Raw genomic sequence first — 26280 nt, forward strand, 5'->3', positions numbered from 1 at the left:
CTCCACTATTTCTTCTTCTTCTCCAAATCTTAGAAGAGGAAATGAATTTCTATTCTAAATCTAACACTATAATCATAATCAAACACTAATTAAATTAGTTTAATACTAACTTAATTAATCATCATTAATGAATAAAGACATATTAACCACTAAAATAAATAGATAAAGGATTTCTAGAGATTAATTCTTAACTACCATTTTTATCTTTTAGTACCATGCCCCAAATCACTAGACCCCACACTCGAAAGGTTTTATGGCATTTTATTAAGGGTCCATGACTCCTATTCTGCACTTCTTTCTGAAAAATTAAGGCATTTTATTAAGGGTCCATAACTCTTTCTATTCTACACTTCTTTCTAAGTTTGTCGGTTCAATAGGCTTTGTTGCAAAATAAGGTAAAGAATAAAATCAGTCTTTAGATGCCCAAACTTTATTCAGTTGCTTCTCGAGCAGTTATAAGGCACTTTTAGCTGTATGCCCAAACTTTACTCGGTTGCTTCTTGACCAGTTGCAAGGCAGTTTAAGCTAACCAAGAAATAAGAACACTATTCACATGGCCAATTTGGTCTATATAAAAACTGTTTGAGCTCTTTATAGGTTGCTTCAAATACAAAATTGGAATCTAAGAGGTACTTGCTTTTGACAAGTTGGTTCTCCTTCTTCACAAAAGATCTCTGCTTATCTATGGTGTTCTTTCTTTCAAGTAATGATGGGCCTTCCTTCCAAGCTGCTTTGCTTATTACAACAATCTGTACAAACAACAGCAATCCTGTCAATACACGATGATTACAGACTAGTTGTTAGCCAACTACACATTCAGGATTGTAAATGGTCTGATACCAATGAGACTTCCATTTTTCTACATATGCTGGAAATTTTTTCGGTTGTTCCAAGGATGGAAAGTTGCTTCCTTTGTCTTAGGTAACTAATTTCGCTGATAAAGAACAATGAAAATTTTAAATCTATATATACAAGTAACCTGATGTAACATATCTATTCGTAATAGTGTGTTTGTTTTCCAACAGGTTTAGTATTTTCTCAGAGTCTATCTCATATCGTAGCCATCTCCAACTTGATGCCCTACCTTATAAATGTATTGGAAGAGAAGCTCCCACTAGCTGCAGCAACTGCAAACTTAAGAACAGGAATCACAGCCATAATGGCGATCTTTGGAGCCCATCTTTCTGACGCTTATACTGGGTTCTACCGATTGATATTTTACTCAACAATAATATATATAACAGTAAGTTCCCAATCTCAGGAATAACTCAACCTTCTCTACAACTGAACTTTGAGTTCTCTAGTTTGGTCTCTGACATATGTATTGTTCCCTTTGAATGCCTTTGCATAAAGGGATTGTTGCTATTAACAATTTCAGCTTTTAAACTACATTCGGAAGCCACAAGTGCATATGGAAGCTCGGATAGGCTCTGGGTTTTCCGAATGGCATTGTTACTAGTGGCACTTGGCAAAGCTGGCCATACACCAATGTTAAAAGCCTTTGGAGCTTGTCAGCTGAAGTCTAGAGGAGCAGAAGATGATGATAAAGTTCATGCTAGGTTAAACTGTTGGTGGTGCATAGGTGTGAATGCTGGTGCGTTTTGTGGCATTCTGCTACTTGCCATTGTTGAAGGTAGGCAGTACTGGGTAGCTGGTTATGGTGTATTGACACTGACAATGTGCATCGCCTTCTGTATATTTGTTCTTGGCAAACCGTTATACAAATGTGTTGAACCACGTGGGAGTCTTCTCTCACGTGCATCACGTGTTTTGGTGGCTGCATTCTTCAAAAGACATCTTGATGTTCCTACAGATGCCAGTCAGCTGTACCATGGAGACAGTAATCAGTTACTTCACACAGATAGCTTAAGGTATGTGTAAGGGTTTTTGTTTCCGTGTCTGTGTGTGTCACTATATGGGCCTCTACTGTAAAACCCTAAGTTTACATGTACTGCAGGTTCTTGGACAAGGCTGCCATTGTAGAATCACAGAGTTCTGAACTCAACGAAGACAGAACCAAAAGGAGACTTTGCACAGTTATGGAAGTAGAAGAAACTAAGCTTCTCTTGAGGATGTTTCCAATATGGACTACCTTCCTTAACTATGGCTTAGTGAAATCCCTGGGGAGCACTTTCTTTCTTCAGCAAGGAAGCAACATGGACCGAAAATACAGCCTAGGAAACGTTCCACTTCCATTCCTCTTAATATTTACCAGATATGTAAGTGGACAAATAATTTGGCTAAATAAGAGACTATCAAAAGCATACCCAGAATTGGAACAAGTGATCACACCGCTGGTAAGAATAGGAATAGGGTTGATCTTTGGCATACTTTGTTGCAGTATCGCCTCATCACTGGAGGCTAAAAGGTTGGATATCATTAAGAGACATGATTTACAAGACAGACCTAAAGAGACTCTACCCATCAATGTCTTTTGGCTAACTCCTCAGTTCATGTTATTAGGTGCTATGGATGGATTCACTTATTCTGGCATCAAAGATTTCTATTACAACCAAGTTCCTAAGTCAATGTGGTCGTTTGGACCTTCGTTTACCTTAAGTGTGATTGGATTCGGAAGTCTACTCGGTGTAATTGACATAGCTGCAACAGATAAAGCAAGTAAACAAGGAGGACGAACAAGTTGGTTTGCTGATTCCATCAATAAGAGTCGTCTAGATATTTTCTATCTATCACTAGTGATATTAAGCTGTATCAACCTAGTTTTCTATGGTTTTCTAGCACGTAAATATACCTACAAGAAAGCTGTTTCTGAAGATGACCCAGATTCTGGCGTCATCGATACAATGAGTTTTTAACATCCAAATCATCTAGAGAAACCCTTTCTCAATTCATTCTTCCTTCTATAACGTCTCCTACATTACAAAATTCATAAATTATCCTGTATCATTCAATTTTAACAATCCAGTTAACCAAAAATCAATACAGAGTATTGAAAATGTATTAAAAATTCAAAACCAACAAAAAAAAACCTCAGATTTCAAAATATAGAAATGAACGAGAATTATCTGAATTTTCAGTCTAACAACATTATTAAAGCATCAAAAGCTAACAAATTTCTACTATTTCTTAACAGATTTAGTGACCTTTTTCTTGGAAACTAAGATCTCAGGATTAGGGCTGTTTTCAAATTCAATTGGATCCAACCATTTCAAAGGATGGCGATTATAAAAACCCCAATTAGGAACTGAAATCAAAGTAGTAATAACAACACCAGCAGCATAAACAATAAGCATCATTTGATAAGAACCTGTTGAATAACCAGCAATGAACCCCAAAATTGAGAAACCTAATAACATGATCATCATCAATTGCTCGCACAGTTTTTGCCCTTGCCAATCCATCTACACAAACAAACAAACAAAAACAATAAAATTCATGTAATCAGACAAAACCAACTGAACCCCAAATACTCTAATTCCAGTCAAGACTAGTTACTTACGCTGTTGGAGTTCGATGTCCGAAAGAGAAAGTGAGAGAGCTGTGAGAGGTGAGAAAAGTGAAAAACGCGAAGTAAATCTTTCTGTCTCTCTTTTTCAACTAATAAGAACGCGCCACCTGTATCTAAAAGTCATCGAACCGGAAAAGAAGTTAAGCTGTGGGACCCGTTTAGTGGGAGTACGCTAGGATTCATATGTACGTGTTGTGTGGAATCATCCTGTTCAACTGCTAAGCAGAAAAGGGCTCTTGAGTGTGTTTTCTATCTTCTTCTGGAGTTTAACTGAGAAGTGAATTGGAGGTGTAGAGAAAAAAGAGATGCCGAAGAGAACAACACACACGTACTCAAGTGAAGATGCAGCACCAGATGGTCCAGAATCTGATCTCTTTGTTTATTATTGTAAACATTGTGGTTCTCATGTTCTAATCACTGGTGATCTCTCTCTCTGTTTATTATTAGGGTTTTGTTTATTTTCTTCTCTTTGTTATAGCTGTAAATTCGATTTTTTATCAACTGTTATTGTGATTTTCAAATAAATTTGCTTCCTTTTGTCAATTTGATGATATTTCAGATTGATCAGATAAATTGGGGATTTTAGTTTGTTTTATTGTTTTCGATTGGGTTGCTTTGGTTTATCATTTTTTTTTTAAAAAGTGGGTAAAAGCCCTTTCGTTAAGGTTTGTAGATTGTTCAAGTTTTAGTCTTGTTGTTCAGGTTCTTGAGTAATTCTCCATGTGGTCTTGGATGGTCTTGAGTTCTATCTGGCTAAGCTAGCTAAGACCGTAATTCTGGATTTTCTTATCTTAGTGCATGGTTTCGGATGTTGTTGTCGTTGTTGTTCACTAACCTTGTTAAAACCCTAAACCTTCCATTCACAAGAACCACAATATATCTGAAAACTCGTCCTGAACATCATCTCCATTAGGTAGGCCACTATATACCTACATGGCGATTAGAAAAATGTTACCCCTAAGCCAAACTAAGGTTTTGGTCAATCTTTACATGCATTAGATGTACTTTAAGCTCCATCTGCTAGTATTCAAGCTTTTTCTCAAATCATAGGTGCTCCACAACGTATGAATGAATGTGCTGATTGGATAATATGATTCAGTTGTTTGAGTTGGATTAAGTGTTTGGATCATAATGGGAAACCTAACAGAATCACTATTTGAGGGCTAATCATACAGCTGGTGCTTCAGCTAGAGAGCTTTTGGATCTTGTTGCTTAGATGGATGATTATTAGAATACACCCAACATTTCATCTTTTAATATTCTGCTAAATTTGGTGTGCTTTTTAAGTCAAGCTGATTCGATTGTTTGATCTCTAGCTTATAGTGATTTGTTAGTGGCACAACCTTGAGATGGTTGTCTAACTGGAATCACTGACGAATTCACAAATTAATAGTTTCATTGTGCAACCATCACTCACTGATGTTTGAAAGAGTATTTTTTCTTATAATAATGTCTTCATTTTGATAAGCATTACAATCTATACCCTTTCATAATTGACCCTTTAATTGAATTTAGTCAGTATGCTTTTGATTGGATTAACATTTTATCTACAAGAAGAGTTATCTGCTTTTTAGTTGTTCTTCGTACTGAAATGTGTTTGCTCTAAGATACGCAGTTACAGAAGATGCCAAGGCGGAAGACTGACAGATCATCTGTGTTGGATAAACAGAAATATCTCGCTAGGCTCAACATTAGTGAGGCAGGAAAAGTTCTTTTGAAGCGGTAAGGCTATTCACTTTTATACACTTTATCACAGCTCTTCCCTGATACAACCAGTGTAATTATATTTTATAGAATGTCACTTTAACTAATTGTTTTCAAACTCATGTATAAATACTGTATCTTATCTTGTCCAGTGGCGAAGGAAAATTGGAAAAGCAATTCCGTATGGCTTGTATTGGTTGCGGACTTTTTGTTTGCTATCGCTCAGAAGAAGATTTGGAATCAGCTACTTTCATTTATGTGGTTGATGCTGCACTTAGTTCAGTTGCAGCTGAAACCAATCCACAGGTACGTTGTACTTTTCTTTATTCATGTATCTTTCTTTTACCACAAAGTGATTAGAAATTCATTATCTTAATCTGATGTATGATGTAGGATGCTCCTGTTCCACCCTGCATATCACAATTAGAAGGTGGTCTTGTTCAAGTGGCAATAGAAGTAGAAGACCGTGCTCAACGTTCTGCCATTACAAGTAAATCGTTTAATTGTTTATTAAATTTACAAAATCAACTCTTACTTCAGTTCACTTGATGTATACTAGCTAGTTGCACCCGTTGCTCGTCTGATCAAAGCATTTCAAGAATTTCCAACCTTAATTTGATATAAGTAGTTTTGCTACAGTGATCCTATCCACATAATGTTTTGAGACCCATGGAGAAACTTGTGTTATTTCTAGTTCCTCCTTTTACTTCTGCGTGTTTGATCCAGTGGATGCTGATGCCACAGATGAGTAACCTCTAGAGCTGTTTAAGAACATAAAAGTATGATGCTAAGATAACATAGTAAAATTTGATACCTAGTCGTACTGTAAAAATAAACATATTAAAATGATAGGTGTGGTTTATCTTAATAGTAGAGATTGAGATGTTGACCCCGTAAAATGCTAACTTGAATAGGATTTTAAGCTTGCTTTATGGAAGGATTAGCCGGTAATTTCACTCCTGTCCAAAAGAGTATGGTCGAAAGTTCCTTCTTCTTGATCATTGCGGATGTTGAATGTTAAATAGTGATTATTCCTGGACACCCTGGTTATCAAAAATGAATTAAATTGATCATTATAGATATTGTCCGTTAATTTTTTTATTAGCTTTATTCCCCATTATTGTCTAAATTGAATATACAATTGTAGGATTTGAATGTTTCTTGAACAATGCAACTTAATGGTTGTAATTCGTATCTCAGGGGTAAATGCTGATGATGTTCGGGTAGCTGTTGCTGCACCAGCTGCTCGTGGAGAAGCAAACAACGAGCTGTTAGAATTTATGGGCAAGGTACGTTACAGTCTGTCACTGTGTGGTTTTAATGTTGATAGTACCTCTTTTTTAGGAACGAAGGTAGTATCATTTATTGTTCAAAAGCTTCTAACTTAACTGTGATCCTCCATGCGCTATGATGGAACAGGTGCTAAGTCTTAGGTTAAGCCAGATGACTCTTCAGAGAGGATGGAATAGTAAATCCAAACTTCTTGTGGTGAGTTTGCCTTCATAAACTCTTTGAGTTTTTTAACTGTTTCTTTGTTTTTACCACTTAGACACAGAGTCAACATTATACCTGTACCATGTCATTGATTATCAAGTTTCGAGCAAACTAAGTGTCTATTTACAGTCTTTAATTTATAGTACATAAATGACTGGTTTCAGACTTTGAGTCGTGAACCACATGTGGAGTCCTAAGTGCCTGTTTTAAGGTAGTGTCTATTTCATGAAATTTGTCCTAGTATTATGGCTAAGTAGAGTTAATACTTGATGCTTGAATCAGGTGGAGGACTTGTCTGCCAGAGAGGTATATGAGAAGCTTCTCGAGGCTGTGCAACCTTGAAGCTTTTCTCTACATAATCAGTACAGCATACAACCTTGCTTGTGGAATATGACGGGTATCAACCTTCTACATTATTCCCTACTCTACTGCTACTTGTGGTCATGCCGTCAACTTGGTTCTACAACACCAATTTATCGTGTGTAGCATGCGGTCTATCAGAGCTCTGCTGAAATTGTATTTTGATAATGACCCTAATTTGTAACCAACAGACATGATAATTCATTTGATCTGAAGAAGCACTTTGTATGCAATATTTACTTTTCAAGGTTTAAAGACGGGTAACAATTACTCGAGTGAGGCGAATCACCTAATTTTTGGTATGTTCCTGACAAGTTGCTTTCCGTTAAGAAACTTACAATGGCAGGGGGTACTGTGGAAGTCTTCCATGAATGGCGTAAATCCCTGAGAAGCAAGTAGTAGGATGGCAAAAACACCCGTCTAGAGAACTTTTCATGCTTGGTTCCAGGGAGGCTGGCTTTGGTAGGTATCCAAGAGCTACCAAAGCCTTGGCTTCTGGAGATATCCAAGCCTTGGTTCCAGGGAGGCGGGCAAATAAACCCGAATGGTTATTTTCCTGGAATGACCATAGAGCTTGGCTTCTGGAGATATCCAAGAGGGATTTCCATGTTGATCTTTGGTAGTAGGTATGCCGTATCTCTAAGTTGCTGTACTAGCAGCATCTAACACACATAATAAGAAGATTGGTAGTAGGTATGCCGCATGCAATTGGATACTAGCAGGCAAGAAACATTATGTCATGAAAATCTTCATGGATGGGGTGAAAATCTCTAAAGCAACTTTCAGGAAAGTCCTTTGAAATAGCAAAACCAGAAGTTGAAAAGCAAACTTGAGGTTGTAGTACTACAAAGGTCTTGTTAACTTGTATACCCGTATACATGTTAAGGTTCATTAAAGAAACAATTCTTTGCATTGGGAACATAATTTCTTTGTTTTATTGGAATGAAAACAATTCTTTGTATTGGGAACAAGATTTGTTGTTTTTAATGCAAGAAAAATCAATTTCTAGTAGAATAAGACAAAAAAAAAAACACAATTTCCAATAAAATAAAATAATTCTTTATTTAATCTTAACATGTATATGGGTACTTAGTTAGTAAGTTCGCGAATGATTCGCGAATCATTCGCGAATTTTTCCGTATCACGAATTTTACCGTCTTATTCGCGTACGTTTGCAACTCCGAACCCAAGTCGCGTATTATGTGGCATTTCCGAATTATTCGCGAACCGTTCACGAATTTTACGTATCCCGAATGATACGTCCGTTTAATTCGCCATAAATTCTTTAGCTTTTACTTTTCAAAGACTCCATTTTTTGGGCTTTACTGCCTCCCGAGCATACACGACCGAATATTAGACGTGTTGTGATTTTTATGAAACAAAAACGACTGAAGAGATTTGAAGGTGAAGGTGAGAGAGATCTCAAACTCACTAACCAAGCATCTAAACCACCATACGACGTCCTCTTGGATAACTAATGTTGTATATATTATTAATATCATCATATTAAGTTTATTTTTTCTTTAAATAACTCACACATATGCATAAAAATTGGTCTATGACCTTATAAATACAAATTATTTGTTATATATAGATACCGAATTTTCAGAGCCGAACTCACATTTATAAATCGAATCATACACGTACGTATGCCGTTCCGAATTACTGACGAATCACGTCCCATTGACCGAATTTTGGTCTGAATCTGAATTTTACAAAACCGTATAATACTCGTACGTTTACCGTTCCGTACGTTTGCCGAATCCCGAATTACTAACTAGGTATGGGTATACAAGTTAACAAAAGTCATGCTACAAAACTCAAATTTGTAAAAAAGTTGATAGTTAACAACACTTAGCACACAGTTTTGAAATTCTTAACTACAGAATACAACCCTTAATTAGAGTGTCTTAAAGCAAACCGTGGTATGGAAAATCAGAAAATGAAAAACCATTACCATAAATAACCATTCGGCCACTAATTCTGTCTTTACTCTTTATTTGGATCACAAATTTAGAGCAGCACTACATCCTAGAGTGTCAAGTTTTCTTAATTAAACTAATCAAACCCTTAATTGGAGATATAAAAGTAAACTAATCAAACCCTAAGTAGATACCTAATCACACCCTTAATCTGTTTTCTCACAAATTTTAAGACAACACTTTTGTGTGATTGGCAGATTGTTCAAGAAAAAGGTTTGGTGACTCTATGACATTGAAGCTTGGGTTTTATACTAGTTTAAAGAATAACACCACCACCACAAATCAGTGGAGAGACAGACATGTGTGCACCATACTTTCACTCTTTTTCTAAGCAAAGAAAAATGGTTAAGTTAAGAAGGTCTTATCCAATAGACAAAGCACTTTCTAGGTTTGAGCTTCCTTTGTCATTTGTCTGTGCTTAATTAAGCTTTTCTTTTAACCATGAAATTAGTTAAAAATGGTTTGATTAAGATGTGGGTTGTTGTGATCTATGAATCTATTATGATCACATAGATTGGATTAGATATAGGTTTATGAGCTTCAAACTAGTGGCAATTCTTAATTGGTTACCATACCCTAGGAGCTACACATAGTCCACTAGGTCTACGCCAAACGTCGCCACACCATACGATGATAGCACTTGTATTAAACAACTAATTTTGATTAAAAATGAATTAGGACAGATTTGATTGTATTTGTCATATACTACTAGTATGTTTTTCTTTGATTAAGATTACTTTGGGGGTAATGCAAGTTACAACCCATTGGAATGCAAAGTTTCTGGCCCTGTTTCCTTGTTAAAATATTTGCAAGTAGCCACTAATTCGACATTACTTTGTCGTTTTGCACTAATTTTTCGGATAGTTGTTTTCTGGCAAAGCCAATTTCATTAACTCCAAGCAAAAGAAACAGAAACAATGCATATGCTGGAAAGATACCAAATTGCAACAGGGACAGGATTGTAATCCATCGATTAGGTTAATACATTCCATTGGAATGCAAAGTCTCAAAACATCTTTTCCTTTGGAAGTGATTATGAAAAACAACAGTTGTTTTTTTGCCCTACATTACCAACTACTAAGTAATGGTACCAGTTGGTGCTTCAAATCTTGTTTCTTTAGACCTAAAATGTGTGTGAAGATTGCTTTATGCACCCATTTTGGTTATAAGCTACAAAAATGTGGAGAATACTTGGTTTACTCTATTTGGAACAAAATTTTGGTATGTTTTTAGGCGGAAATGAAAATATGATAATATCTCTTCATTAGAAGTGAGATAGTTTAAAATTCACAAAATTGGTTAAAAAGACCAAAACCAATAATTCCTGGGTGAAAAGGACACTTAAATTTTGATACTGTTTAGATAGACAAAAATGTAAAAATAGTCAGGCAGTTTTATTCTGCCAATTTTCAAATATTTTTTCTTATTTTTTAATTTACACATGATGCATCCAGTTTCATCCTCACTATTTTTTAAGTTTAAGCTAGGATGAATCCAATTTCATCATTGCTAAAAAAAATTTGTCCATATCACCCATATTAATTTTTACTTGTCCATTTGAACCATGTTTTAAAAATATTTGGACAAATGATCCATTTAAATGATTCCAGTTGCATACCAGCAAAGTTGGTGATGAAACCGTGCCCGTTGAAGTTATGCTTGTCGAATGTAAATTAGGTGCTTGCAATTTTTCGAGTGCTATTTTTTAAGACAGCTCTAAAACATTTCCACATGATGCAGGACTGTAATCAATCGATTGAATCCGGACTTAAAAAATTTAAGCACATGGAATAATGACACCACTTGTGATTATTAATAGAACAAGTGTTTTATTGGCTGGGAAGTAATAGTTTTATTAGAAACACAAAACATGAAATATGTTAAGACAGTCACCGGTTGCTCGTAAATCTTGAATTATAATATTCACCTCAAATAAATCGCTGGGCTCGAATGTTCTATGTTGGAGCACTTCAGTCCGGTAGTTGCGATTACAAATGGTCAAGAGTGCAGGTGAGTGTATATGCACTCTGGAAGTTTATTTTTTCCCGTCTGTCGACATCCAGTAACGGTACCTTTCAAGAAATTCTCGTTATTAGTTGGCCACAACATCTACTTGCATTGTTAACAGAAAGCCAAATTCCAGTAACCAACTTTGCATTGCAGCTCGTGAAAAGGATATTTGTTGGTTACTCAACGATTTCCTAAATTCTTTTAATACGAAAAAATGATTACAAAGAGTGACACAGTAGAGTTCTTCTCTCTTTCTCTCTATTGTGAACCTTTTCTGAATCTAAAAATGTCTTCTCCTTCAATTAATATAATTTAATTAAACTTTAACATATATTTTAATCCACAAATTGCAGAGACTAATTTATTCAGCGATAAATAAAATCCATGGGAAATCAAATTCAAACCCTCAGAACTGTTATTACATTTCCACAAAACTCATTTCAATTCTCTCCTCCTCTTCTCACTATTTCTTCTTCTTCTTCTTCCTTTCATGGCCGCCTCCTCCTTATGTTTAAATCTAAGGTTTTTCATTTCTCACTAGAAAAGAATCTCCCCATATACATTTGGAATAACAACAAGAGTCAACAGCCGTATTAATCAACCTCTATGAACATTATTCTCAATCATTCATTGCTTATTTGGTAAGCTTCTTTTTCTGTCTCTGATTGTAAAATGGGTTTCTTTGTATCTTCATTTTAGAACAACCTACAAATCGAAAATCTAATCTTCTTCTGGTTTGATTTATTTTTGTATTTGGTGATTTGGGTATACTGTGAATTGGGGGTCTTGATTTTTGAAGCTTTTATTGATTGAGGATTGACAAGAATCCCGCTATCATTGAGGAAATTGATTAGTCTGTAAACTAAAGTTTTGATTTTTATCCATTTCTAAATCTGAGTTTTAAAATCTTGGATTTTGCTTTAGTATGTCTAAAGAGGAGAAATTTAGTAGTAGTAGGAAGAATGTTGATGATGTGCGTTGTAGTAATCCATCTAAATTGATTAGGTATAGTGAGAATCCTTTGGGTTTCAACAAGAACTTATCAGAAATCGCAGTTTCAAATGAGGGTGAAATTGGTGGTTCTTCAAATGTAGTACCTCAAGATGATGTAGATTATACTTATGTTCCGTCCCTCAGTGATGAGCTTGTTCTTCATATACTAGCTAGGTTTCCAAGATCAGAATACTGGAAACTTAGTTTCGTAAACAAATGGTTTTTATCGTTACTGAAAAGCGGGGAGCTATACAAGTTAAGGAAAGAATATAGAGCAACAGAGCCATCTGTTTTTATACTGCCATTAGCGACTGGGGATCCTCAATGGTGGTCACTTGATCAGAAATTCAGGTCTTGTAGGAAACTACCTGTATTACCGTCAGACTCGTGTTTTGCAGCTGGAGATAAGGAATCACTTTGTGCTGGAACTCATCTTCTTGTTTCCGGTAAAGAGATTGATGGTGTTGTTATTTGGAGGTACGAGTTAGCAATGAATAGATGGTACAAAGGTCCTTCGATGAATAATCCTAGATGCTTATTTGCCTCGGCTAGTGGAGGCGATGTTGCTTATGTTGCTGGTGGGATTGGGTTGAGGAATAATATGGAGATTTTAAATACAGCTGAGCTTTATAACCCGGAAACTAAGTCATGGGAGCCACTGCCGAGGATGCAAAAACGGAGAAAGCTATGTGCTGGCTGTTATCTTGATAACAAGTTTTATGTCATTGGGGGGCAAGGTGTAGATGGTGGTGATCTAACTTGTGGGGAGTGTTTTGATGCTGAAAAGAACACATGGGAGTTGATACCAGACATGATTAAAGATGTTCCAATTCCAGCGTCAAGATCTCCTCCTCTTGTTGCTGTAGTAAATAATGAACTCTACACACTCGAAGCGTCTTCAAACAAGCTAAAAGTTTACATGAAGAAGAGTAATTGTTGGAAAGAGTTGGGGACAGTACCGGTAAGAGCTGATCATAGTAGAGGATGGGGGGTAGCTTTTAAGACTTTGGGGAATGAATTGCTTGTTATTGGTGGAACTTCAACGGCAGGACAAAGGATGATTATATGCACTTGTTCGCCAGATCCTGAAGTTAAGGATTTGAATTGGAGGAATGTTGGCGCAGGTCGTAATAGAATGAGCCACTTCATTTTAAATTGTTCTGTTATGATAGCTTGAAGTTTGAGGGTTTTTCTCCCCCGGAAATAGCTTATAGATGACATAATAGCTTAGTGGAAATAAAAACAGTCTTGGGGAAGCACTGGGGATGGATCCGAAATGACTGCAAGCTTGCATTTGCTGCTGGATTACATATATGATATACTTCTTTTATTTGTAAGAAACTAGGTTTTTACTCAGAAAAGCAAACACATGGTTGGATACTTTAATTGTCTTAATGCATTTGCAGATCTTTGTTATTGGTTTATATGCTCTCTGGTCTGAGTTTTTTCATACTTTTTGGTTGTGGTTGAGTCACAAAAATTCTTTACTTTGTGGGAACTAATGTGTTTAACAGTGACAGTATTGGATGATGCTAATGCCAGTTGAGCACTTTCATTCGTTACTTGATTAATCTCAACAGTAATTGCTTATGAATCACAGATGATGCATTCTTACAAGCACAGTTATCAATTGCCTTACAAATGTTGCCCAACAGAAAAAAAAAATCTCATAAGCTACTGTGACTTGAATTCTGTATACAATTTTTTATGTTTCTGGCGGTTTCACAGTGAGTTAATGGCAAAGCGTAGCTTCAAATCTTGATCGGTGCCGGTAACAGCTTCGGAGCACCAAAATCTGCAACCTGGTTTCAGCATTCAATTCCAACTCCTCAACCAACTAATTTCAGTTCATTTATGTGAAGGTATACCTATGAATACTTCCTCCGTTTGTACTTGCTCAATCTTTGAATACCCTCCTTTAGGGTTGCCCTTCTTTCCTCTTTGAAGTTCCATAGTTCCGGAACTATATACCTCCCACTCCCATTATAATCATTCATCTCTGTTAGTGCAGTTGCCACAGCTTTAAAAACGTCATCACCCAGGTCGTTCTTTAGACTATTCAGCTTGTCATCCTTCTCATTTATAATTTCCTTATAGTTATTACTCTAAACCTCAATGTTTACGAATGGAAACCAATTTGAGTCTCTAAGATTACCTTCCCATAAGCTGCAAAGCTCAGTAGCTTTGACATCTGCTTCTTCGCCCCTGAATCGCTTCTTGCATTCCTTCCGGAAAGGTTTAGAATCAAGTTCTCCCATTCTCTTATAGCGGATGCTAGCACGGGTATTACCAGTTGCTTTCAGTTGATTGACCAATTCCTTACGGGCTTCCTGCAACTCATCATTACTTCTGCGTTCTTTGACAATAAGAGTCTGATTAAGATCTTCCAGACTTTCCAATTCATCCTCCTTGTCCTCCAATTTCTGAGTCAGTTCCTCTATCTGACATTTTGATGCTTTAACTTGTAATTTCAGTTCATCTAGACTGGCTTCCAACTCTTTCTCGCGCTTCTCAAATTCTTTCTCGCGCATCTCAAGTTTATTTCCATCAGTTTGATTTTGTGGTGATCCACGGAGATAATCGAAAGCAATGTGAATCACCTGGCTCAAAAATTTCCCCATATCTGTAATAATAGCTCTGGAAAAATTTGATGATGAAGAGCCTAAGTGAAGAATGAAGCCCTAGGTTTGTTTAATAGTCTGTAAGAAGCTTGAAATCTAACATTTAAACAGAATTCTGAAACAGTTCTATTAAGTGATTCAAGCTAGCTATATAACTTGATCTGAGAAAAAAATTTAGGGAAGTAGACAAAAAGGAAAGACTATGGGAAGAAATAGAAACAGAAACGGCGTGTAGTTGCAGTGTGAAAAAGAGGAAGTAGGAAAAAGATGAGGCGAATGGCTGGTTTCAAACAACTTGTGAAGAAACGCGTTTATTGAACACCAACGGTAATATTATTGATCAGAAAGGACGGGATCATGACTAGATCACTTGATCGCAGTTCAACTGGTTTATGTTTGGGTGTGTACGGCTAGTATTTGCAGAGATTTTGTTTGTTTCTTGTGAGTAGGATACAGAGGGTCCTGTTATCAGCGCGTAATAACCCTACGACACAATGACCATGACTTCCAAACCGTTAGACTCCACATCTATATTTTAGCAAATCTGACGATTCAAAGATGTATGCACATGGGATGGGCCTGTGAAGGGGCTAGCTCAGGCTCCAGCCCGGCCCTTCATTTGGCACCCACCCCCACCCGTCTTTTTTTTTTCTTTTTTTCTTGAATACATTGCGCTTAACCAGAATTAGGTTCATCCAATACAAGTTTGTTTCAGATGATTAAAACTAATCAAGCTTAATAGTGCACATATGTGTTAGGATCGAGTGAATTAGTAATTGAGTTAGTCGATACTAGACACGAGTTATCCATTAATTATGCCTCGTTTAAAAAAAGAAGAAAAAACGTCAGGACCTTCGACAACCTAGCTAATCAATGAACTTCCAGCCTTATCTAAATGAAATTCGTGAGTTTGTTTTTGTGGTACATTCGAGTGTGTGGTAGCGCTAGTATAGGAATTAGATTTTAGTTTTTTATAGAACATTAACGGAGCTATCTAATAACGAATATTCCACCCTTCCCTCGTATTGGATCCATCGTATAATACAGTGTAGAGAAACTTTAACTTTATTTACAATGTTACTATAAGTTTTAGCTTCTTTAACCAAGTTATTAACAACTCAATTACTTAATCTAGAGTTAAGTTAACACCCAAAAATATAGGGAAAGTAAGAAGTATGTTTTACGGTGAATGACAAGAACGAAGATAAAAGATATCCCACCTAAAGATTCTTTTATGATCGGTGCAGCTATACGGAACGTTTCATTCATTCTTGGTATATTTGAGGCTCGTGGAAATAACTAGGGATACAAGTAAATCGTTCCAGACAGGGAAACCGAACCGATTAGTCATAAACCGAACCAAAACTGTCGATTTAATTTCTAAATTACTAACACAATATAAACCCAAGTACAACTACTAGATTATACACAACTAGGAATTATCAGGAGCTTATGAAATTGATTCCAAAGATTATCATTGATGAGGAAAATGAAAAGCTAATAGCAGTACAAACTATTAGAGAATGCTCGGTTGAACCTACATACTTTTGTATGTCAAGTATGTTGTCATATTTTAGGTGCCAAAACTATCTCTTAATATTAGTCTACTAAAGTCATCTTCAGTTTAGAACAAATTAGGTAGTAGAGTCTTAGTATTTTCCGAGTTACTTAAGGTAAATGAAAATTGAAGATCAAACGAAGACATTAGTTTGAGGAAGCTCCATCGTGGTAAGTAATGGAGACTAGTATTTTCCTATTAAACTCTTTTCCATCTATCTATCAATCAATCGTAGAAAAGTCGAGGACTTTAGTATTTGATCATAATTTAAAGAAGATCATATCACGGATTAGGTTTTTGCTAAGTCTAGCAATGTTTCGACTTCCAAGCACTTTCTTGTCTAGAACTGAAAACTAAGCCTGAAAGAAAAGCACAAGGGCTATTGAAAGTTTCAAGACTTGCAAAACCGTTCTTAAGTTTGTAAGATTTTGTTTTGGTAGTTTAACACTAACAATTTCATTCAGTGGAGTTTAAAAACCTAAGAATTGAGTTTGTGAACCTAAAGCTTATTGAACTCAAAGCTCAAGGAAAATAAGGTTTTTGAGAACCTATTACAGAGAGTTCATGAACTTATTTTGGAGAAATTTTGTTTATTGACCTATTACGGTATGTTTGAAAACATAAGAATAAAAACTTCTCATGAGATTTTAATGTATTTAAGTTCGCGAACCTATATAGTGAATTCATGAACTTCACATGGGACTTAAATAATATTTGAGTTCGCGAACCGAATATGGTGAGTTCGAAAACCTAATAAAGAAATAATGCTCCTCAGATTTATCTGCATTTGAGTTCACAAACCTAACAAGTTTTGATTTCTCCTGTAACATTTGAGTTCGTGAACCTACCTATTCGAGGTTGTGAAAGATTAATGAGTTCATGGACCAAATAAATTATATATTATCTTTTTCGATCAAAATACTTAACTGTGAGTTCATGGACGTGAAAGATTAATGATCCAAACCCATAACGCGTGTATCTTCGGGCTTATTCGTTCTTCTTTGTATTTCAAGGAGAACTTTCGACACTCTTACGAACTGATATTCTTTAGCTAATTCCTTTATTTAGAAGGTTTTTTTTTTCTTGAAAGTTTGAAATTATTTTTAGTAGTAATTCTTTTCACAAGAATTTATTTGGCTGAAAATTATCTACAAACTTCGAACCATAAAGATAAGGTCATTGCAAGACCGACCAGTCCTTTCCAATAAAACAATTTTAGAAAACGACTTTGGTTTATTAATTAAAATAAAATGTGTTGTAAAAAATTCATTGCTTACATATCTCTGCAACCCAACCTTGATTGATCGTTATAAATAGAAGACACTGGTAATACGTAAAACCCAATCCTTATACTCTTGTGTTTCTTGTTGGAAAGTTATCATTCCAAAAACTAAAGGATCTTCAAAATTTAAGGTTCCACTTTCAAAGACTTCACTTGGGATTCGTGAAGCACAGGTTCACCAAATTTGAAAAAAAATATAGTTCCAAAACCTGGATCTGTAATTATGTTGTTTATAATTCTTGTTTATTATAAGGTCATTCTCTTATGATAGAAAACTACAAACATGATTGAGTTATATTTTTATCTTTCGAAATCGTGTTTTGAGTTCTGCATAAAAATTCATCTTAAATTAAGTTCTAGTTGATTCTTGTACATATATAAGATCAGGTTTCTCTATATACTATGATGAGAATATTTTGGATTTAAACTCATCTAAATTTAGGGAATCAATTTTTATCCTTGATCTAGTATTGAAAAGAAATCACCGAACGTCATGTTGGGGCAGGGTAACGGTAGTCTTCGCGATGGACCATGGAGAAACTCATAGGGCTGTAAAGAACATCGACTAGGGAAATCAAGTGCGTACTACTTTGTGAGAATCAAGAGTGAAAAGGAGGAAGTACCAAGTACACCACGAAATTTAAATTCAAAAACCGGTATGGAGAAACTTATCACGGTCAGTAGCATAGATCAACAGTAAAGATCTGATACCTGATTATAGAGATAAATAATAACCTAGTATGTATCTGAACTATAACACGAACCGAATTCCAACAATAAAAAGTCTTGTAATATTTCTTTCAAGATACGAAGTCTCAAGAATGAATATTATAGGTTCCATATAGTCTTTTAGGATTAAAAACTGTCTAGGTTATTTTAGCATAACACTTGTAAAATTTCTATTACAAAGATAAACAATATAATGTTGAAAAGAACAAAAGACACCAGAAACTTTGTTAACGAGGAAAACTGCAAAGCATAAAACCCCCGGGACCTAGTCCATAACTTGAGCACCACATTGTATAAGCCACTATAGACATTAACCTACAATCATACTTCCGACTGAAATATAGTTGAAACCGAATCAAACCTATAAGTAATTCAGCTTCAGTTACGCTCTTTTACGTCTCTTGGATCTCGCAAGACCCTATGCAACATGATTCCCCTAGATGGCGTCCTTTCGTGGGAAATAGGAATTGCATTGTTATTTTAATTTTTGATTGTTAATTTGATTGACTAACGGTTGTTAACTCTTGATTGCACCTAGTTTTATTATTCTTGAGATCCTTCTCTTCTGACATAAGTTTACTCAAACTAGATCAAGGTATTAGCGGTAGCTCAGATCTGTCTTTAGATACGACGTTGACTTGTGATCATCCATTGTCAAAGACTCTGTTCTGTGCGTGATTGATCATAAATTGGAATCAAATTTGGTTGTGCAGATACAAAAAAAGATTGAAGATTTGAAGACAAATTTCTTATTGGTTTTGTATCTTTGTGATTTTCTTCGTGCACTAAATTGATCGGATGGGATACTACTAGGTCTGGTTTATCTTTGATAGACTTTTTATTGCTAATCTTATTAGATCGCCAAACTATTATTTGGTGGTATTCTTCATTATCTGAATCTGATAGTTTTTATACCTAGATTTGATTAACTTGCTAAACTATATTTTACCTGACAAAGGAGTTTATTAGATTAAACGGAAGATTCATTTTGAACTCAGATTGAATATCTCTGATTAACTTCTTGCGATAATAAGAGTGGTTACTGATAGACACATTTTTGTGTCTGATATAATCTCAATTGTATATATTGTTAGTGCTCGATTTTGTATTTATTTTGGCTTTTTATGTCTTTGTAGGTGTTTTTGGAAAAATAAGATTTTGCGGCGAAATTGGCTCGAAAAGTGTTTTTTGCGTTCATGGGAGGACATTTGCTATTCGACCCTCACTTTGGATAAGGGGTAACCTAATTACTAAGGGGAATCCCATTCCAGGCATCTGCTAATCGCACACCTACTCTGGATAAGGGGCATCCATCTTCAACATTCAAAAAAAGGATTTTGGCGGGAAAAAAGTGTAGTTAAAGAGCAGTTTTGGCAATCGTGATTTGGAGGAGTTTGAGGTCGATTAAACCTCTGTTTTTCATAGGATAGACTCCTTATGGGTCTAGGAATCTGATATGGGTGTTTAAATCGATTAGATTGGGCTCAATCGACGGATTTTTCTCACAATAAGAAAATATGGAAAGTCACGTGTGTGCCCTGTTTTAGGGAATTTTAGAGAGATTAAAACGCTGTAAACCTTCCCAAAGATTTGTATCTATCTAAGGAAGAGTTTAGAATAAAAAGGAAAGCTCAGAAACGCGTAGAAATCCTAAAACAAGAAATTGTCGCAACTTGGCCGTGAAGAGAAGGAAAGAGATTTTGGAAGATTTGAGAGAGGTTTAATCGGTATTTTTGATATATATAGATGTCTTGGGTCATATAGAAGAGGTGTCGAGAGTTTGGGAACCTAAGGAGAGCCAGAGAAGAAGAAATCAGAGCTTTACCAAACTCTGTTTCTGCTGTTGCTGCTGTTGAAGAAGAAGAACAGCTGAAGAACGTTGACCCTCGCTAGACAGTCGCAGAAAAGTGTCGCTGTTTAACAGCTGAACAACATAGGGTGTTCAGGGCAGTCTTATTTAAGGGCGGTCTTAAAATCAGTTACAAAGCAATAGTTTTTCTGTAACAGTTCCATTGTAACAGCTGTTTTGCAACACCAATATACTGTTGCAAACAGTCTGTGTTATTACTTTTCCCTCTTTTAATCATCTTTTGAGCAACAAACACATATTTTGAGATCATGATTGATATGAGGAACTAAACCCCAACACTGGGATGACGGAGGAAGCCATATTTCATACGTGTGGTAATTATATTTAATTCTTTTTATGACTTTTTGCATTAATTTAATCGTTTTATGATTTTTCTTAATTAGTTGTGAAGTCGTATGATGATGTATGCTTGGTCTAAGTGCTTTTGATGCATCATGCTAGTGATTTAAAGTTAATCTTTTTAAAATCTACCCTGGCAAAGAATTAGAGCCAATAAACAAGAGCTATAATTGTCTAGCTCCTCATATCAATATAATTACCACACGTATGAAATATAGCTTCCTCCGTCATCCCAGTGTTGAAATATTAATTGTTTATTGACTCTAATTCACAGACTGTTTGCAAGAGCTATAATTGTCTAAGAATTAGAGTCAATAAACAAGAGCTATAATTGTCTAAGAATTGATTTTTGAACCACATGGTATGAGGTTTGGTGGAATCCTGAGTCTCAGTAATCTCTCGACATTGTGACAAATCTTGTTTATATATTTTCTTTATTTTTATTGTTTTCTATTATTAAGTCTGAAATTGAGTCTACACAAGTCCGAGTTGAACTAACTTTATTTACCACTTAAAAAACTACATCAATTTTTGGCGCCGCCGACGCGGATTTGTATTTAGATTTGTTTTAGGTTTATTTTTATTTTTATTTTTATTTTTATTTTTATTTTATTTATTTTTCTTGTTCTTTTTTACGCGTTTTGGTATTTTTCGATTATTTTCAGATTTGGAGCGAAGCTACAAGGAAAGAAAAGTACTATAAAAGGAAAGCATCGCCACAGAAGAAAAGAAAAGAGGAATCTGAAATGAGTGAAGGAGAAGATTTTGTATATAGTTATTTTTTTTTATTTTTAGAAACTGTAAATAGGGTTTTATTTTTGTAATTTTTCTTTTCCTTTTTGGACATTTTTATTTTTGGACTTGGACATTTTTATTTTTAAACCCTAAGGAAGGGTTAAAATTAAATATAAACTGTTTGCAGGGAAGGACGACAATTACGATACTGTCTCGGCCCCTCGGGTTCGTACACTGACATAGGAGTCGGTGGCCTGAGTCGACTTCAACGGTTCATCGCCCGTCTGGTACGGGAGGTAAGACTCTACCCACCCACGAATCCCCTGTCAGTGGGTTTTATTTTGTGTGACAACTCACACCCCTGCAGTAGAATGTCGAACTGGTATTACAATAGCCAATACAACGAATATCCGACTGAGTTTCAAAATGGACGTTACTACTTTGACCATAGTGTGAATAGTGGTTGGAAACATAAGCCTTTTGAAGATTATGGTCCATACCATGGTGAGCCAAATTACTATCCACATAAGTACCGATCATATGAGCAAAATTCTTATATTTCTCCTTTAGAAGAGTCTCTCAGGAAATTAGAAGATTCGACACGTAAGATAGCTGAGATGAATAACTTAGTTTATGACGAAAGAACACTTTCTTTAGAGGAATCCCTCAAGCTGATAGCTGAGACGAACGAAAGAATTGCTCGAAATAATCTTAGTTTTCAATATAGTGTCTCTAATAATACCCTTGAAAATGAGGATAGTTATTTGCATAAACAGGATGACGAGGATAAAATTGGTTACACTAATTGTTTAGATGAGGTTCAACCATTTTCATGTTATTATAATGATTATGATGAGGATAGTGTTGATGAAGAATTTGAAATAAATAGGCATAGTGATCAGGAATTTGCTACTCCAATTGAGCTTAATAATAATATTATTTCTAGTTCAAATCCAAATAATTTTAATAATTATTCACCTATTCAAAAGGACGAGGATTTGACTAGAGATACCCCCGTTTTAGATGATGTAGTATTTCTTTGAGTCTAGATGACCTTGATTACGAAGCTAATAATGGTTTAGAGGAACGAGTATATTTTGAGTCTAGCGATTTAGAAATAATAGACTTAGAAAAAGAAAATGAACTCGTCGAGATGAGTGAGGATGTACCCGACTTAGAAGAATCAATTGACCATTTTCATGAATTAGATGACCTTGAAATTAGGGAAGTTGTGACTAGTCTTTCTAGAGACACTGAAAACTCTAGGTTTGGGGGTGATCATCATTCTCCATGTGATTTAACTCTTAGAAAGATCCCTCACTTGGGACTTGACATATGTGCCTCAACCATTTTACAAGATTATCTTCATACACGTTTTCCTGAACCTAGTGATGTCTACAAGAAATTTCAGTTATTAGAAACCCATCCTCTGGTTGATGTGGTTTACCCAGGCTATGATACCCAGATTGACTTTGTTTTCCCACCAAATATATTTCTTCCAAATGTGGGAATGTTTGATTTTCAAATGTGTCGAATATTAAGTTTTGAGACTAAACCTAATTACTTTAGGAGATTAGAGTCGACATACTTGTTTAAGGAAGATCACCACTCTCATTTTGGTCAGCTGTGTAAGTCAAATCTGATTGACTTAGAGGATCCTCAATTATTCGGGTTATTATTATGTGCTTCTAAGTTTTTATTTGAGTTTTTCCAGACTCTAGAACCTGAACATTTGGATCTAACCTATGAGGAAATGCAACCTATAAAAATATTTTATTTGGACCCAGTTATAGATCCTGAACCGGAACCACAACTAGATGTAGCTGTCTTAAACAGGAAACTAGACAAGGGTGTGCTTTATTTGTTCATTTTCTTGGCATGTTGCAGATTCCTTTTACTTGTGATAGCTCTATTTGGTTTTGATGACCCACAGATATTTCGGCTGTTACTTTATGATTTTATGAGGTGACTAATCCTTCTTAGTCTGGCTGAAGACATTAAACTTAGCACTTCTTGTGAGGTAACCCATTCTCATGCAACACGGTAATATCTTTCCTTATCTCTTTTGCTTCAAATGGTAACAGTTTCTCCTTGTTCATGCTTTTAATTTGATCTTTAGAACATTGAGGACAATGTTAGATTTAAGTTTGGGGGTATAGGAGAAACTTTTTAGTTGCACAATTAAACTCCAGAGCCTAGAAATTTATCCGTATTAAGGATGACACTAACAAATCTAAGTGGATGGAAGCATTTTGGTTGTAGGAGTTGAGGAACCAATCTGACTAGATGGCAACATCTAAAGAGTCTATTCATAAAAGCACAGAGCTCAGGTGTTAGAAATAACATGATAGTTTCACCATATCTCGTTGAGTCCTTTTCACTTCTGTTTTTATTTTGTTTTGTTTTTAAACTATGTTTCTCTAAGTGATTAGGTGGGGCTCACGATTCAAGTTGTTACCAATGCTAGGGTGAATTAGAGTGATTGAGATATAAAAAAAAAATATATATATATATATATAGTTGAAAAAGAAAAAAAAAAGAGTTGAAAAAAAAAGAGACCAGACCAGACCATCAGACCAACTGGAATAAATTCAATAAAGTCGACCACTGGAACCCTTGTATATGCCAGTTGTGTTGACCTAGAGTTAGGATTATCAATCACTGGTCCCCTTGTATATGCCAGTGTGTTGATATTAGTCAGACTAGTATCTCAGTCCATTAGGATAGGTTCATTTTGGCGGAGGCCTTCAGACAGATATGAGAAACACCGTTCACTTAGTAAACATCAAAACCATCTATGTTTTTCTATATCCATCTTCTTGATCTATCCATGTGATTAGTTTCGACTCCGGATATTGATGTCCATAGTGCAACTATCTGAGTAGAGCTCTGTCACTTCATATGAATTTTAGTATGCTTGAGTGCAAACTCGTGTACAACAATTGGAATTTCGCATCAGGGTACTTCCTCCTGTAGTCAATAAGTATGCCAACCAAGGAGATTCTTTAGTGCCTTCCAAGGTTCTGTGTAGATAGTTAGGGTCTGGAGTATAAAGATTTTGTGGGTATACCTCTGGTAAGCCCTCCGGAGACAACACTCCGCCACTAGGGACACCTAGGGGTTTAAAGGCTTATTGCATACGCTAAATGCAATCGACGATGCCTGCGACAGTGAGTTAGGATTTTATTTCTATTTTATTTTTGCTCGAGGACTAGCAAATAATATGTTTGGGGGTATTTGATAGACACATTTTTGTGTCTGATATAATCTCAATTGTATATATTGTCAGTGCTCGATTTTGTATTTATTTTGGCTTTTTATGTCTTTGTAGGTGTTTTTGGAAAAATAAGATTTTGCGGAGAAATTGGCTCGAAAAGTGTTTTTTGCGTTCATGGGAGGACATTTGCTATTCGGACCCTCACTTTGGATAAGGGGTAACCTAATTACTAAGGGGCATCCCATTCCCAGGCATCTGCTAATCGCACCCCTACTATGGATAAGGGGCATCCATCTTCAACATTCAAAAAAAAGGATTTTGGCGGGAAAAAAGTGTAGTTAAAGAGCAGTTTTGGCAATCGTGATTTGGAGGAGTTTGAGGTCGATTAAACCTCTGTTTTTCATAGGATGGACTCCCTATGGGTCTAGGAATCTGGTATGGGTGTTTAAATCGATTAGATTGGGCTCAATCGACGGATTTTTCTCACAATAAGAAAATATGGAAAGTCACGTGTGTGACCTGTTTTAGGGAATTTTAGAGAGATTAAAAGTTGTAAACCTTCCCAAAGATTTGTATCTATCTAAGGAAGAGATTAGAAATAAAACCAGATCTTATTCTGTTAAGAAGACAAGATCTGATGTTCCAAACTGGAGAAAAACTGAGTCTCATAATATCATTTTTTTCAGTAATTCCCCCCAAGAAGTTCCATAATTATATTGGGGAGAAAAAGAAATATGTTGCTCCAAAAGTTGCTCAGAAATGGGTACCAAAGAAGACCAATAAAGCAACTAGTACTATTAAGAAGAATCTCCCATACAAGAGTTCAACAAGGGATAACATCTTAAAAAGGTATGGAACAGTTATTGAAAGTTTCAAGGAAGTTGTTAAATTCCTAGATTCCATGTTTGATTTTGTTTCGAATACCTGTCGTGAGCAAGATTTTGCTCACCTCAACACAACCTGATTGTGTTGAAAGTGCATCCTCACCATGAAGCCCTATTAAATGCGGTGAGGATTGCAAAAGAATTGGGGCGCACATCTTGTGTTGGGTAATTTTTGAATATGTGGAACAATTTATTGTTTCGAGTTGAGTCTAACTCGCTTACATATTTCTCAAAATATGTGTTGGTAAGCCTTCGCTTCAACTAAGTTCATCTTTACCCAGTGACGAAAGTCATGATATGTTTCAATCACTTTGAAAATTGCTTTGACGAGAAATGGTGTAACAACTATATGACGTCCTCTAAGAATGTTTCAATGATTGGAATGAGAGTTTAGATTACATAACCAATGATGGACATAAGCATTATTGTGGAAACACATTTATGTACAAGTCATATTCATTGAACCAAAGTTTGCGAACTTTGTTGATCAAGAGAACCGGAAGAATGGCGTTAGCCAAGTCTGCGAACTGCCGAAGTTCTCAAATCCGAGAATTTCTGCTGGAGTTTGTAAACTATGCCCGGTAACTTAAGTCCGCGAACTAAGTCTGCGAACTTGAGTTGGTTATATCTAAAGACGATTTTTCTTGAACTTATATTTATATAAACTAAGGAATGCAAGTTTGCAAACGGTGGCTATAAAGTTCATGAATCGCTTCGAGTGAATCAAAATCGTTTTTCTTCAATTGTGTCTTGTGTAGTTACATAAGATTTCCTTGCAATTGAAAAACTCTCTAACTAGTTCATTTGAGTCATTTGAACTAGTTATGGTTAAGATGAATATGGTTAGATACCACGTGTATGAGTCTTAATTACCTAACTTGATTTGTGATTGGAATTCTTAAATATAACAGGTTAGAAGCAATTATCAAATCCATGGATGTTGGTTTTTCTTGTCAAAGAAGCTTTTTCATACTCTTATGGTAACCATTCTTGGTGTAAATCCTTATGGAAAAGATTATTCTTCCTTCTAAGC

The 26280-nt window shown here is 35.7% G+C and overlaps 5 protein-coding genes across 8 annotated transcripts; 3 read left to right on the top strand and 2 right to left on the bottom strand.

Moving 5' to 3' along the window:
- The first annotated feature begins 767 nt into the window (after nucleotides 1–767).
- LOC113302864 (protein NRT1/ PTR FAMILY 5.6-like) lies at nucleotides 768–2850 on the top strand. 3 transcript variants are annotated; one of them, XM_026551824.1, is made up of 5 exons: nucleotides 768–921; nucleotides 1026–1243; nucleotides 1354–1871; nucleotides 1958–2368; nucleotides 2464–2643. In XM_026551824.1, the coding sequence occupies exons 1-5, from the start codon at nucleotides 843–845 to the stop codon at nucleotides 2522–2524; spliced, it is 1287 nt and encodes a 428-aa protein (XP_026407609.1). In that variant the 5' UTR covers nucleotides 768–842; the 3' UTR covers nucleotides 2525–2643. The 3 variants fall into 3 exon arrangements, with proteins under 3 accessions (XP_026407609.1, XP_026407607.1, XP_026407608.1); XM_026551822.1 differs by having other exon boundaries at nucleotides 1958–2850; XM_026551823.1 differs by having other exon boundaries at nucleotides 874–921; nucleotides 1043–1243; nucleotides 1958–2850.
- Nucleotides 2851–2977: 127 nt separating this feature from the next.
- LOC113302865 (probable signal peptidase complex subunit 1) lies at nucleotides 2978–3536 on the bottom strand. Its single transcript, XM_026551825.1, has 2 exons — nucleotides 3461–3536; nucleotides 2978–3362 (listed from the first exon to the last, which is right to left on the bottom strand). Exon 2 carries the CDS (start codon nucleotides 3360–3362, stop codon nucleotides 3081–3083), a length of 282 nt encoding a protein of 93 aa, XP_026407610.1. The 5' UTR covers nucleotides 3461–3536; the 3' UTR covers nucleotides 2978–3080.
- A 162-nt stretch (nucleotides 3537–3698) lies between these two features.
- Nucleotides 3699–7338, top strand: LOC113302866 (UPF0235 protein At5g63440). 2 transcript variants are annotated; one of them, XM_026551826.1, is made up of 7 exons: nucleotides 3699–3889; nucleotides 5077–5191; nucleotides 5326–5479; nucleotides 5567–5663; nucleotides 6374–6462; nucleotides 6593–6661; nucleotides 6950–7338. In XM_026551826.1, exons 1-7 carry the CDS (start codon nucleotides 3775–3777, stop codon nucleotides 7007–7009), a joined length of 699 nt encoding a protein of 232 aa, XP_026407611.1. In that variant the 5' UTR covers nucleotides 3699–3774; the 3' UTR covers nucleotides 7010–7338. The 2 variants fall into 2 exon arrangements, with proteins under 2 accessions (XP_026407611.1, XP_026407612.1); XM_026551827.1 differs by having other exon boundaries at nucleotides 3751–3889; nucleotides 5085–5191.
- Nucleotides 7339–11199: 3861 nt separating this feature from the next.
- On the top strand, nucleotides 11200–13436 carry LOC113302867 (F-box/kelch-repeat protein At3g27150-like). Its single transcript, XM_026551828.1, has 2 exons — nucleotides 11200–11660; nucleotides 11819–13436. Exon 2 carries the CDS (start codon nucleotides 11945–11947, stop codon nucleotides 13187–13189), a length of 1245 nt encoding a protein of 414 aa, XP_026407613.1. The 5' UTR covers nucleotides 11200–11660; nucleotides 11819–11944; the 3' UTR covers nucleotides 13190–13436.
- A 186-nt stretch (nucleotides 13437–13622) lies between these two features.
- On the bottom strand, nucleotides 13623–15065 carry LOC113306512 (factor of DNA methylation 1-like). Its single transcript, XM_026555442.1, has 2 exons — nucleotides 14168–15065; nucleotides 13623–14084 (listed from the first exon to the last, which is right to left on the bottom strand). The coding sequence occupies exons 1-2, from the start codon at nucleotides 14631–14633 to the stop codon at nucleotides 14080–14082; spliced, it is 471 nt and encodes a 156-aa protein (XP_026411227.1). The 5' UTR covers nucleotides 14634–15065; the 3' UTR covers nucleotides 13623–14079.
- Nucleotides 15066–26280: the final 11215 nt, after the last annotated feature.

This window comes from Papaver somniferum, chromosome 8 (genome assembly GCF_003573695.1).
Source record: "Papaver somniferum cultivar HN1 chromosome 8, ASM357369v1, whole genome shotgun sequence".
In the NCBI taxonomy this organism is placed as follows: domain Eukaryota; kingdom Viridiplantae; phylum Streptophyta; class Magnoliopsida; order Ranunculales; family Papaveraceae; genus Papaver; species Papaver somniferum.